The sequence below is a fragment of the Macrotis lagotis genome, chromosome 7 (genome assembly GCF_037893015.1).
Source record: "Macrotis lagotis isolate mMagLag1 chromosome 7, bilby.v1.9.chrom.fasta, whole genome shotgun sequence".
Lineage (NCBI taxonomy): Eukaryota > Metazoa > Chordata > Mammalia > Peramelemorphia > Peramelidae > Macrotis > Macrotis lagotis.
The window spans coordinates 96,045,962-96,059,640 of record NC_133664.1 but is presented as its reverse complement, the minus strand read 5'-3'; the positions used below and the strand labels follow the sequence as shown (position 1 = coordinate 96,059,640).

Genomic DNA, 13,679 nt, shown 5'->3' with positions numbered 1-13,679 from the left:
TGGCCAGGCGGCGAGCCGCACCCCCTCGAGCCCTAGTTTGCCCCCTCCCCCCGGAGGACCTGGCCGTGGTCATGCGGTAGGCATGACAGTGAGCCGTCCTGAGCCGCACCGACATGGGGGCAAGCGTCAGTGCCAGGGGGCAGCGCGTCATTCCCCTCCCCGGGCGCCTGGGGTGGTCTCCTCCAGCTGGGACGCGCCGGAGGCCCGCCCAAGACTGGGGCCGGGTGGCAGCGGGGCATGCGCAGAAGAGGGGAGGGGCGTGCCAAACCCAAAGACAGCGCCCCGCCCATTCTGGGCTCCGCCTTCCCGGCGGCCAATCGCGGGCGTCGGGACGGAGCGACCGAGGCTCGTCGAGGGAGGGCGTGTGCGGGGCGGCGACCGAAAACCGTGCCCCGCCCCCGAGGCGCGGGGGCGGGGCGTCCCGACGGCCAATCAGGGCGGCGTCCCCTCAGCCAATCCCCGCTCTCGGGGGCCCGTCTCGCTGCAACGACGCCTCCCGCGAGGCCGCGCCGTTGCCGTAAAGCTGCGCGCGGGGCGCGACCTGGCTTCGGCTTAGCAGCCCTCGGGGCCCCTCTGCTCCTCCGCAGCCCCGTCCCCGGCCGGCCTCAGGGCGGGGAGGGAGGGTCTGGGGTCGGCGCAGCCCGAGGACCGCGGGGCCATGGAGTCCGGGCAGTCGGGGCAGGTAGGACGGGGAGGGGCGCGGGGTCCCCCCATTCCCGCTCCCGGGGCCCCCGGCTGAGGCAGCCCGCAGGCCCCGGGGCATCGGCGCGGCCGCCTCCTGGGCCTGCGCCTGCGCCCCGCGAGCTCCCGCCGCTTCCGGCCGCGGCCCCGCCCCCACCGAGGCGCGACCCCCGCCCTTCGGCCCCGAGCCGGGCGGCCGCGGCCCCTCGGCCCGGGCTTCCCCGGAGGCCGCGTCGTCGCCTTCGAGAAAGAAGCGCCACTTGCCCCGCCGGCTCAGAGGAGAGCCCGCGTGCGGAGGCGGCAAGGGGCGAGGCCCGAGAGGCTCAGCTTGAGCGGGAAGTTAGCGTGGCCAGCGGCGATGCCGAAGGGAAGCCCGTGCGTGACCTGCTCTCCTTGAACTTGAACGTCGCCCTTCTCTCCTTCACCCGCTGGCGTCAGTTCCCCCGCATCCCCCGCGGCTGCCAAGGGCGCGTGCCCTCGTCACCCCGCGGGCAGCATCACGTACTGAAGAGCAGCTTTTTGTTAGAGATGATGAAGAAAGCGCACTGGTGTGAGCCCGCACAAAGTGGAACCCATTGGGTTCTCAGATTTTTCATCTATGGCATGAGGAGGTTGGATTAGATAGCCTCGGAGACCCCTTCCAGCTCTAGATGTATGGATCTTGAATGTAGAGATGCATAAATGAATCCCTGCATTAAAGACACTTGTAATTCCGTCTCCCTAAGATGTATCATTGACACAGATTTTTGGTGTTTATATGAGGCGGGAGAAGATTAAATTGAGAGCTGTAGTTCCCCCGTTACACTCAGACCCTCATCTCTCTATGTCTAACTGGTTTCCATCTTGGTTTCCATAGATCCATTCCCTTGGCATATGATCTGGAAGGAAATAAATGAAAATGCCCTGGTAGAACACTTTTTAGATTGGATGTGCAAAGAATCCTTGCTATCTTTACTAGGAGGGATTACAGATTCCCAGGGCTAAAAGTTTCATGTTTGATTCTAACCTTGACTTGTCCTTGGACAAAAATCTCTTCTCCGTATCTTTCGAAATGAGATTTTTATCCCCTAGAGTTAATGAGTGAAAATGACTGCTAAATAAAATGTCACTGCAACCTGCCTTGCAAACCAAGGACAGCTCCCAAGGCTCATTGGTGAATGTTGCTGTTCCTTCAGGTGCTTTCAACCTAACTTTATGCCATTTATAGCTCAATCTTTAGTGTGAGAAGCAGTTGACCTGTTTGGGAGAAAGCTAGTTTCAGAGTCACAAAGTCTTTGCTTTAAGGTCTTACTCTGACACATGCTGATGCTGTGACCTTGGGGGAGTACTTACTCTCCTGGCTTGTCAGGCACCTCATATTGTGGTATGTTGTACAACAGTGGCTGATCTTCACTGGCAGGAGTTTCCACATCAGGAACCCTACACCAATAAAAACATAGGACTAGATTTAAAAAAAAAAAAGTCAAGTGAGTGAGAAAGAAGACTTAGAGCTGGCTAAACTGACCCCTCAGAGACAGTCATAACAAATCATAAATTAAGGGGCAGCTGGGTGGCTCAGTGGATAGAGCACAGGCCCTGGAGTCAGGAGTGCCTAAGTTCAAATCCAGCTCAGACACTTAATAATTACCTACCTGTGTGGCCTTGGGCAAGCCACTTAACCCCATTGTCTTGCAAAAAAACCCCAAAATTCTAAAAAAAAATAAAAAATAAATCATAAATTAGTGTCAGCCAAAGAGTAGTCTCTAGTTTAGTGCCTCAGGACTCTGCCCTGGCCTCTGTCCTATTGAACAATTTTCTTGGCACCTGGAGTTAAAATTGATGACATGGTTATCACATTTTTGGCTGAAACAAAGTTGGGATTCAAAATTATATACATAGTGGAATGAATGAAATTTAATTGGGCCCATTGAAAATTCCAGCCCTTGGGTGCAAAATATGAATTAAGACTGAGGGAAATGTGTTTGGATGGCAATTCATATGAAAAGGAAATGAGGTTTTTAGTGGACCGCAAGGCCAATGTGAGGCAGCAGTGTGATGTGGCAGACAAAATAATATGATCTTAATATGTACCAACAAAATTAAAGTGATTAGAATAGAGAACATGATGCTTACCTAGTCAGACTATAGCTAGAGTATTTGATCCTATTCTGGCACCGTATTTTTTTTTTTTTTTTTTTTTAGGATTTTGCAAGGCAAATGGGGTTAAGTGGCTTGCCCAAGGCCACACAGCTAGGTAATTATTAAATGTCTGAGACCGGATTTGAACCCAGGTGCTCCTGACTCCAGGGCTGGTGCTTTATCCACTACGCCACTTAGCCACCCCCCTGGCACCATATTTTAGGAAATAAATGATAAAGCTGGAATAGGTTCAGAGGAAGATGACCAGGTGACAAGAATACTAGAAGCCATGATCAAAGATACCACTACTTTTAATCATCATAGCTTTAAAATGAGCAATTGTCATATGAAAAAAGAATTATACTCATTCTTCCTAATTTAGGAACATAATTTGAGCTACAGGAAAACACTTTTAGTTTAATGTAAAGAAAATCTCCCTAACTAAACTGAACCATAGTGAAATGAACTATCACTGGGAGAGTTACCCACTTCTGGAGGGCTTTTCTCAGAGATTGGGTGACCATTTGTATTGTAGAGGGGGATTCATGTATCAGGTGAGTTAAGGGCAGACTAAATCTTCTGTTTTTAGAATACCCCTTCCAACTCTTGATATTTTGTGACTGACAGGTGTGTGTGCGTGTGCGTGTGTGTGTATGTAAGTATGTAAAAGTGAAATTCTACAGTAAATCCACCTTTTCATGGAGCTTTCTTGTTAAGTGTTTAAGGGTGTCCTCTAGCTCTTCTTGTGACTGGATCATCAAGAAATGAAGATCTTGGAATTTATAAATTTTAAATGATTATAATAGATTGGAAGAGAATAGAGAGCCAGACATAATCTGAATTTTACTACTCTTAGTTGACATAATAATCTCACCCAAAGAAGTGAAATTAAAATATATATCAGGATTAAGTAATTTGTTTTTCTAGATGAATTCTAGCTGAATCCATTCTAGTTTCCTGTGATTAAAATGAATTGCAAGCTGAAATATATGTCTCTTGATTAGAAGTATCAGGTGGGAAATATTTGCCCAATTTTGAATCTATTGCTGCATTCATGTCTTTACCAAATAGCCGTTACTTTTGTTCCCCAATGTTCTGTAATCTTTCAAAGATTTTAAATAATAATTATCTCTATTTGGTATTGAGCATAAACTGAACCTTCTGTTAATGCGTTTTTTTAATCCAGTATTTGAAGGTCCTTTTTCAAGCTCTGGACATCAAATGGATACTGAAACCATGTATAATTAAGTAGAACCCCAAATGATAGCTTTCCATGTCATGCCATGTCATGACTTTGATCATATCAGGTTTTTCCTTAAACATTTAGAGTTAAGGAATTTTATTCCTAAAATGGATCTTTAACATATATTGCATGACATATAACATGAGTTTCCTCACTTAGCTGCCTTGCCTGTCTCACAGTCTCATGAGGATCAAGTGAGATAATGTACTATTTAAATCTCTAGATTTAATATTATAGCTGTACTATGCAGATATATTATACCTATAAAAACCTTAATAGTAGCAGCAGATACACTTTGGTAGAAACAAAAATACTGAATTTGAAATCAGAGGCTCTGGGTTCAAATTTCTGCACTTATACTTAGTACCTGTGAGATTTGGAGTAAGTCACTGCTCAAGGCCTAGGTCTCTCCATTTATAAAAATGAGTAGTTTATACCAGATGTCATCTCAAGTCCCTTCTGGCTCTATGATCCTAGTAAAATAGTATTTTGTCCCTAATCCAGGAATTTTTCAGTAATATCACTTCAATGCATATGTGTGTATATAAGTGATGCGAATATATAGCTGTGCGCATATACACATAAACACATAAATGAAGTCCTTTAGATTTTTATGCTGCACATATGTGTGTATACACATACACACACATCACTCCCTCTATATGTTTTTACTATTTTTAGGTTTTTTCCTTTCTTCTAGTTGTAAGGTTGTATGAAGTAGGAATATAGGTTTTAAAGTCAGAATGAATTTTAGAGATCCTCTAACTTAAGAGGCAGCTGGGTGGTACCAAGTCCAGAGTCGGGAATACCTGTATTCAAATGCTGCCTCAGATACTTACTAATACTTAATAATTGGTGACCCTGTGCAAAACATGCCACCTCTGTCTGCCTCAGTTTTATCCATCTTTAAAACAAGGATAAAAGCATTTAGTTCACAGGGTTGTTGTGAGGATCCAGCGAGATAATGTGTAAAGTACTTGCTATATTGCTTGTATACAAAGAGTGTTTTCTTCTAAATCCTTTTCCTTTCTGATTGTTTCTTTTGTAGATTTGTTCACTTTGACTATTTGCTAATTGTGTTCCTACTTTTCATGCCCTAAGTTCTAGTTTCAGATTCTTTCTCTGATTAGGTTCCTGAGCATTAGAGCAGCAGGAGGAAAGTGTAGACTAAATTTAGGAAATTTAATCTCAAAGTATTATTCTTTAGGATAGATTGGAAATGATGAGAAGTTACTATATCTTGAGTTTCTATTACAGGGCCCTCTCTTATTCTTTTTACTTAGTGTTGAGGGGATAGTATAGAGAAGAGATCAGTTCATCAGCCCTTGGGAGCTTGGAAAGCTAATAAACATGTTAGCTGGAAACTTAATGAAGTATGAAGTAAGCAAACTGATTGTTAATAAGCACACACACACACATATATATATGCATATATATATATATGTGTGTGTGTATATATATATATATATATACACACACACACACACATATGATTATTCCCCTAGGAAAGTATATACTTAACCTAATAATGCTTCCTTTGATCACAGTATTTTTGGAATTTCTTTTGTATATCCTTCAGATCCATATTTTATGGGCCACACATAGAAAATTGACTTTTTTGTTTTGACTCTACAGTCATATTTTACTCAATAATATTATGACTCATCAACTTGAATACTTTATTCACCAGTCTTGGTATTGAATGACTGCTTATGGTCTCCAAAAATTATATGCCTCCTCACAGGTGAATTTGCCACCATTGAGCATACTTGAAAGGATTTGACCCAAGCTTGAGCCAAGGGCAGGGAGCTAGTCATTGACTTATAGGGCATCATGGAGGATAGATGGCATTGAACAGAAGGAAAGGGCTTGGAGAGGTCAGAAAAATGAGCAAATAGATGCTGAAGTCAGTGTTTTTTTGTTCCTAGATGCTGGTGACATTTGATGATATCACAGTGTATTTGCTTCAGGAGGAATGGATGCTATTGGGAGAGCAGCAGAAGGAGATCTGTGGTTCTGACAAGCTGGTGGCACCCTTGGGTAGGAATTCGAATTTGCTTCCCCTTGGGCATGTGAGGGTAACATTTCTTAATCTTTTTTCCACTGTTTCTTACCTGGGAATTTATTGGAATACATGTGAGGCTAGAGAGTGGAAGGATAAGGAATATTCCCCCTTCCCTTGCTGTTCATTGTGCCATCTGCTTTGGCATTGCTGGTCAGCTTTACCCCTAACCACACTGTACACATGGAATTTTGGAGCCTTGGAGATCGTCCAATCCAACTTTCCCTCTTTTCTGATAAGAAAAAGGAAAGACAAAGATGTTTTTCAACATTAAAATCTAGTAATTAATTTATTTTGACCTGTGATTTTATCAGCCAGAGGATCTCTTGGTGAGAAAACTACCTCTACCTATGCAGCTTCTCAGCTGGACTGCAGCATTTAGTCTTTGAGAGTGACTGAGCTATCATCTAGCTTAGCTCTTCCTGACTGGCGCCTTCTCTCTGGCCACTGTGCAGCAGCACTTAACTCTGTAAGACGATGGAAGTAGAGTCATTCATCCCCTGAGGAGAAATCAGGGTGGCTCAGGAGACCGGCCACCTAGATGAAAAAAATGAAAAAACCAAACCAACACACAGTAAATTCTGAGTGGACAAAACATCATTGAATATCTAGACATGTCTGTCAGTCATGTCCTGGTAATTAATTTAAGTCATTTTGTACTTGAATCTCACTAATACTTATTTTGGTCAAACAGAGCTCCTTTGAGTAAGTTCTCTAATTTATTTGGTTTATTATTATTTCTATAGGGCACCTAGGTGATGCAGTAGATAGAGCACTGACCTTGGAGTGAGGAGGGGAGTTCAAATCCAGCCCCAGACACTGGACACTTACTAGCTGTGCAACCTTGGGCAGGTCATTTAACCCTGACTGCCTTGCATATAGGTCCATCTCCAGTTATCCTGATTCATATGTGGCCACTGGATCTAGGTGGTTTTGGAGGAGAAAGTGAGACTGGTGACTTAGCACAGCCTCACTCAAATTCAATTCACATAGTTGTCATGGCATCACCTTCCTGATGTCTTGGTCTTCTTCAGTAATGAAGGACAAACATCATTGTTTCTTTGTAGATGATCTCAGATGTACCACCAATCTTGGTCTTTCTTCTGCACACCCCACCACACTCCTGCATCCTTTTGCAGGGACATCTTGGACTGGATGCCCCTTAAGTATCTCAAACTTAACATATCAAAAGGGAACTTCTCATCTTTCCCCTTCAAACCCTTTTGTCTTACCATCTTCCTCTTGCCCTGGAGGATGCCCCCTTTCCCAGACACCTGGTTCTCACACTCTGTTTGGTCTTCCACTGCTCTGCTTGTCTGGCTTGTTATCTCACCTGGCCATTTCTCCACTTTGCTCAGACCTCTTATCTCTGCTTGCCCAGCCCCACTCTGGCACAGCCCCATGGCACAAGCCCTCCTAGCCTCTCCACTGGAATACTCTGCTACCTTCACTTCCTGTTCCAACCCATTCTTCTCCTAACTGCTAGAATCATTTTCCTAAGTGCTGTTCTGATCATGTCACCCTCCTACCAAAACACCTCCAGGATCAGAAATCAGTTAAACTCAATTCAGGACATGTGTATTAATCACATGGACCAGACTCTATACTAAACACTGGCTCTGCAGTCTTCCATTTATCCTCCAGCACCCCTCACAGCCAGACCCCTTTCTCCCTTCCTGGCTGCCTTGGACTGCATCACCCTCAGTCATTGTTCCTGCTTTTTACACTGGCCACCGCCATGTCTAGAATACTCTTCCTCTTCCCATGCCTCTGGTTGGCACAGCCACAACCAGCCTTCTTATTTTTTACTTGCTCTCCCCTTCCCCCTCAAGATCTTTCCTCCTAATTTTTTTTTATTTCTTTTCAAGGCAATGGGGTTAAGTGGCTTGCCCAAGGCCACACAACTAGGTAATTAAGTGTCTGAGGTTGCATTTGAACCCAGGTACTCCTGACTCCAAGGCTGGTGCTCTATTTGCTGCGCCACCTAGCCACCCCCTCCTCCTAATTTTAAAAGTTATTTCTATGTTGTTCCCTCATTAAAATGTGAATTCATAGGGCAGCTAGGTGGTGCAGTGGATAGAACACTGACCCTAGAGTCAGGAGGACCTGAGTTCAAATGTGACCTCAGACACTTGACACTTAACATTTAACTTTAATTGCCTCCAAAAGAAAATTAAAAAAAAAAGCGAGCTCCTTGAGGGCAGGAATCATTTTTTGCCTTTCTTTGATTAGCATAGTGTCTGGCACAAAATAAATGTATAATAAATTCTCCTTATATGACAAGGGTCCATACTGACCAACTGATTTATTGCTTATATTTGTGCATATTTCTCTGAGGACATGAATTATGACTGCCCATTGGTCTTCCTATTATGTGTGAGATTGCTTTGGCCACTGAAGAATTTCCTATGTAAGCATAGCACCTTGCATATGGTAAATGTTCAGCTCCTCAAAGAACATAGAGCTATCAGGGACCTTGAGACCTCACTCTGGCCATCCTTATTCCATGTATGTATAAGTAGGACTGTGATTTGGACTCTGGCAAGAGGCAATTCATCTACTCACTGAAGATCCTAAGTGATGGGGAACTCACTATTTCATGAAACAGCTCACTCTTAGACAGCTCAGAATGTTTTAGAAGTTTTTTTTCCGCTATTATTCTGAATTCTGCCTCTGAATCTTGTACTTTCTTATCTTATTGAACTTTTAAATATATTAAATCCCCAGTCTTTTTCACATGTCTAAACATATCTTCCAAAATAGGTATCAAAAAAAATTCCTTTTTGTTTTCTATACCATTCAAATGCAAACCTTGGCTTGTTTTCGGTTTTAGATCTTCTGACTGTATTCTTATAAGAACATGCCACACTTTACTATTCATCCTCTATTACCTAGCTCTGCTGCACTTTCTGTGTGTATCTTTTAGAAATCCAAGTTTGTGGATGAATTCCCTTATGTAGGCATGTTTTTGTTCTTAGATAATGCCTTTCCTTCCTCATTATACGCATTTGTGTTTGCTTTAATCAGTTTTTTTTTTTAATTCTCTAGAGAAGGAGTTCTATGGTCTACAGATCCAAGGGGTCCATGAAAAGATTTCAGGTGGTCTGTGAACCTGGATGAGAAAAAAATTACATCTTTATTGTCACTTAGTACCAACTGAAATTTAGCATTTTATCTAATTATGAGTTTAAAAATGTTATTATGAGAAGGGGGGGTCCATGACACAAATAGGATAAGCAACCTTGTTCTAGGACATGAGTGTCCAATCTTTTCATTCTTCTGGACTGCATCACCCAATAAAAACCTTGTCAAGGGCCACACATAGAATTTAGCATTTATTTATGACTACAAGGTAACCCATATCACCAATGAGTATAATAATATAATAAACTTTGGACTAGGAGGTTCTATCAGTTGAACACACCTCCTCTAGAGCATTCCCTATTTCTTGAATTAGTTCTCCTGGAGAATCTTAGGACATGCAAGCCTCCTTAGGTTTTCTCAGAACTCTTGGAAAATCCCTGTAGATTCCACCCCATAGGGTCTCTCCAGTTACTCCCCTTGTCACTTCTCAACTGGCCACCACTCCAGTTCAGGACCTCATCACCTCTGTCCTGAACTATTTCAGTGTCCTCCTAATTGATCTCCCTACCTCAAGTCTGTCTTTTCTCCATTCCATCCTTCATATATCTATCAAAGTAATGTTCATAAAATGCTTTTCTGATGTTGTTACTCTTACTCAAGAAGTCCTGTGGTCCCTTATTGTTTGTAGGATCAAATGCAAATACCTGTGTTTGGCATTTCAAACCCTTCTCTCTCATCGAATCCCCAACTTCCTTCAGAGCTTAGCTTTGGTGCCATCCCCTACTTTCCCCTCAAATGGCCTTTTATTTATATGTTTATGGACATTTTGTTTCCCTTAATAGAATGTAAATGACTTCATTTTTGTCATTACATACCTAATGCCTAGGATAATGGTTTATACCAAGTAGACACCTAATAAGTAGCTCTTCTTTACTGAAAGTCTAGTGTATATATATCAGATTATATCTGACATTCTCCCTTTGTAACTATCAGGAATTTTCACATAGCACAGTCCAATAATGATATATAAACACATAGCTCTTGGATTCTTCCTGAGTAATGATGGTGCCATAGTCATGATAAAGTGCAATGCTTTATCTCTATGATACCATGCTACCTCCACAATCTTTGACATTCTAAATTTCATTGAATGCCTTTATTGTAAAGAAATTCGAAATCCTCATTAATGTGGATTGAATAGAAATTTCCTTGGAGCTTTTGTTATGTGTCTAACTCTCATGATCCCTTATTCTTTGGAATGATGAATGTTCCTTCTCTTTCTCCCAACTAACTCAAAGATTACTCCTTTTCTTGACTCCTGAAGAGAAGTCCCTACTCATCTTCTATCTCTATTAAGAAGTCAATTCACAGAGGTTGTCTAAAACTTTCAGGAATATTCTTTCTAGAAAACCTTTCTCAGGAACTCAACTGTGATTCTCTTTTCTCTGGAATAGGAACCCCCATTGCTAATCCAGAATTGTTCTGTAAACTTGAAAGAGGGGTAGAACCATGGCTGGGGGATGCCTCTGGCCAGAAGAAACTCTTGAATAATCCCCTGGGTAAGTTTGGACTTGCCTTTTAAAGAAAATGGTGAACTTGAGGATTATTAAGAAGAAATATGGGGGTCCTGTATCTCCCCCTGGCTCAAAGGTCTCCTTTACTTCCCCCCAGGGATTCTTTTCTTTTCCATGCTGCATAGTCAGTCTATAGCAGGGCCATAGTTAATATTGTTAAAGCCCCCCATGCCTTGTGTCAGTCAGGGGACTTGAGATACTGCCAAGTTATATGGAAAAAAGGGGCTATGCTTTTCTAGTTTTTGATGACAGAATAGTTTGTATGCTACAATTATATTGATGATTGAGATTAACCAGAACATTGGGGATGTGAGGAGCTAGAAGAACGGTAGAGTTAAATATGAGGAGATAGTTCTTGTATTCTCAAACTTCAGCAACTACACAATTAATTTACATATATTGTATTATACATATAAAATATTACATATATAAAAATTCTAAAGTTGCTAAATTCTGAGGATGCAAAAATTGTCTCTGTTTATATATATGTAAATGTGTATGTATGTATGTATACACACATGTACATAGAGCTATAGCAAAGTGTTGATATATATATGGTCTGGAAAAGAAAATTCATTTGGGATTTTAGGTATTATAGAGTTATTTAAAATTCATTTAATTGAGTTAAAACAGTAAGTTAATTACATAAATTTTTAAAGAAACCTATTTGACAGATAATAATTAAAAGGTAAAATTCATTATTAATGAAGTTGAAACTTAATTTGTTTTAACTTATGAAAGTGAAACTTTAAATAATTAATGCTTTATCTTGTTTCTTTTAATTATTTTAATTCTTGAATAAAAATTTTTATTTTCTTTGAACCAGTTTTTGAGTAGAGCAACCTTCATAAATCACCCATTTATTTCCTCATATGAGCATTAATAACTATATTTTATGTGATTTTCATTGATTTTTGTATTTCTTACTGGCATCTCCTTTAATTTTGATTTTAGCCTACCCTCTCTCCACTATTAGACTTTAAATTCCTGAAGAGCAGGGACTGCATATCTGATATCTTTGGGAACTAGCTATATCCTGAACATGGGCAGCTAGGTGGTGCAGTGAATGGAACACCAGCCCTGGAGTCAGGTGGACTTGAGTTCATATCTTTCTTCAGTCACTTGACACTTACTGACCAGGTGGTCTTGAACAAGTCTCTTAACCTTGATTGCCAGGGCCATCTCCAGTCATTCTGATTCATTTGTGACCACTGGACCCAGATGTTCTGGAGGAGAAAGTGAGGCTGATGATTTAGCACAGCTCCCCTCAAATCCATTTCATAACATGACATCATCTTCCTGACACCATGATTTTCTTTGGGATCAAAGGACAAGCATTATCATATCCTAGAATATAGATAGTAGGTGCTCAATAAATGATAGTGATATTTATAAGCATGATGGAGCAGTTGATTGCTAAGTTTCAGGGATTTTTCATCATCTGCCTTTTTCTCTTTTGGTAACCTTCCCCTTCAGGATTATTTCCTGTCTAGAGATGGCTGATGATTCTCTATATTAAATGATTGGCCTTTTCCCTGAGAGCAAAAGGTACTAAAGGAGAGAGCCTTAAAGATACCCTAACAAAATTCTTTTTATCCCTTTTTCCAACCTTATTCATATCTGTCTGAAGTTGATCCAGAGGATCCTGGTACTTTTTGTTTAAGATTTAAGTTGTCAGAAGGACTGGTTTTTCCTTCCTTGTTTTCGTTTCTTTGCAGCTTTATTTTCATCAACTCTGTACTAGATTGTCGAGAGAACATGATGTAAGTTGCAAACTGGGTGATAATTCTTAGGGCAGGTATTGATGCATTAATAAATACTCCATTTTCTCTCCTATCCTCTCTCAGTACCAATTAAATAGTTCTTGGATGAGATGAGAAGTGGGACTATTAACATAGGCTTCAAATAAAGAACAACTGAAAGCACTGGATAGGAGAAGGCTAGAGAGACATTTGAGAGCTGTATTCAAGAATTTGTTTTGCTGTCATATAGCAGGGAAACAAGTTTGATTGCTCTTGTTCCAGAAGGCTCAATTAGAAGCTGAATGGATCAAAATGAAAAAGAAGCAGATTTGGGCTCGATATAAAGCTAACTTGTCCAGCAGTGGAATAACCTTCCCTGGGATCTGGGGAATTGCCCATTTCCCAAAAATATCAGACAGATTCAGGATAGCTATCTATGAGGATTGCTGCAGATGAAATTTCACAAGTAGGTCGACCTAATTATCTCCACATTTTCTCATACTTGGACATTCTAACCACCATATTCAGGTTTCAAATCACTTTTTAGAAGTAACAGTCAAACTATGTGGTAATGATCACCATTGCCTTGTGGCATAGAGCATTACTTACACAGATCTACCCAGATGCTTCTGTTCTTAACCTTATCCAAGTATGAAAATCTTGTTTATGGTCCATCTAACTCTGCTGAATTATTTTCATTTAAAAGGGAAAGAATTACAGCAGAGGCTCTGGCCCACTTTTTGTACAGTTAAAAAATGGGTTACTTTCAGCTTTAGCAAGATTTGCTGTTTTCATGTTCAGGTTCCTTTGTGTTACCAGGAATGGGGAACCTTTTTTCCTGCCAAGAGCCATTGGATATTTATAACACCATTTGGGGGGGTGTATTTAGTCAAACAATTAATCTGCCCCTAAAATACTCCTAGATTTATTGAATTTCAAGTCCTGCCTATGGTTGCCGTGACAACACCAGACCAAAATGGTCTATTGATTGGAGGTTCCCTGCTCCTGTGTTAGACCCATTGCTCCAGAGTCCATTACAAGGTGTCAGACATACCAGTGCTTGGTAGTGGGGATATGAAGACAAAAAAAACAGCCCCTGCTCTCAAGGAACTTACATTCTACTAGATGTAAATTCAGATTGTTTACTTTTTTTCCCCTTCTTTTAAAGCAAATTG

General features: G+C 41.4%; 1 protein-coding gene across 5 annotated transcripts in view; it reads left to right on the top strand.

Moving 5' to 3' along the window:
- The first annotated feature begins 528 nt into the window (after positions 1-528).
- ZNF862 (zinc finger protein 862) overlaps positions 529-13,679 on the top strand; it is a 37,668-nt gene continuing 24,517 nt past the window's right edge. The window contains exons 1-3 of one of the 5 annotated variants that reach the window (XM_074193422.1): positions 529-682; positions 5,971-6,082; positions 10,643-10,747. In XM_074193422.1, the coding sequence (XP_074049523.1) occupies positions 659-682; positions 5,971-6,082; positions 10,643-10,747 (241 nt within the window). In that variant the 5' untranslated portion in view covers positions 529-658. Of the gene's footprint in view, positions 683-1,025; positions 1,334-5,970; positions 6,121-10,642; positions 10,748-13,679 lie in introns of those variants that run through there. The other 4 variants (XM_074193423.1, XM_074193424.1, XM_074193425.1 and 1 more) reach the window with 4 other exon arrangements.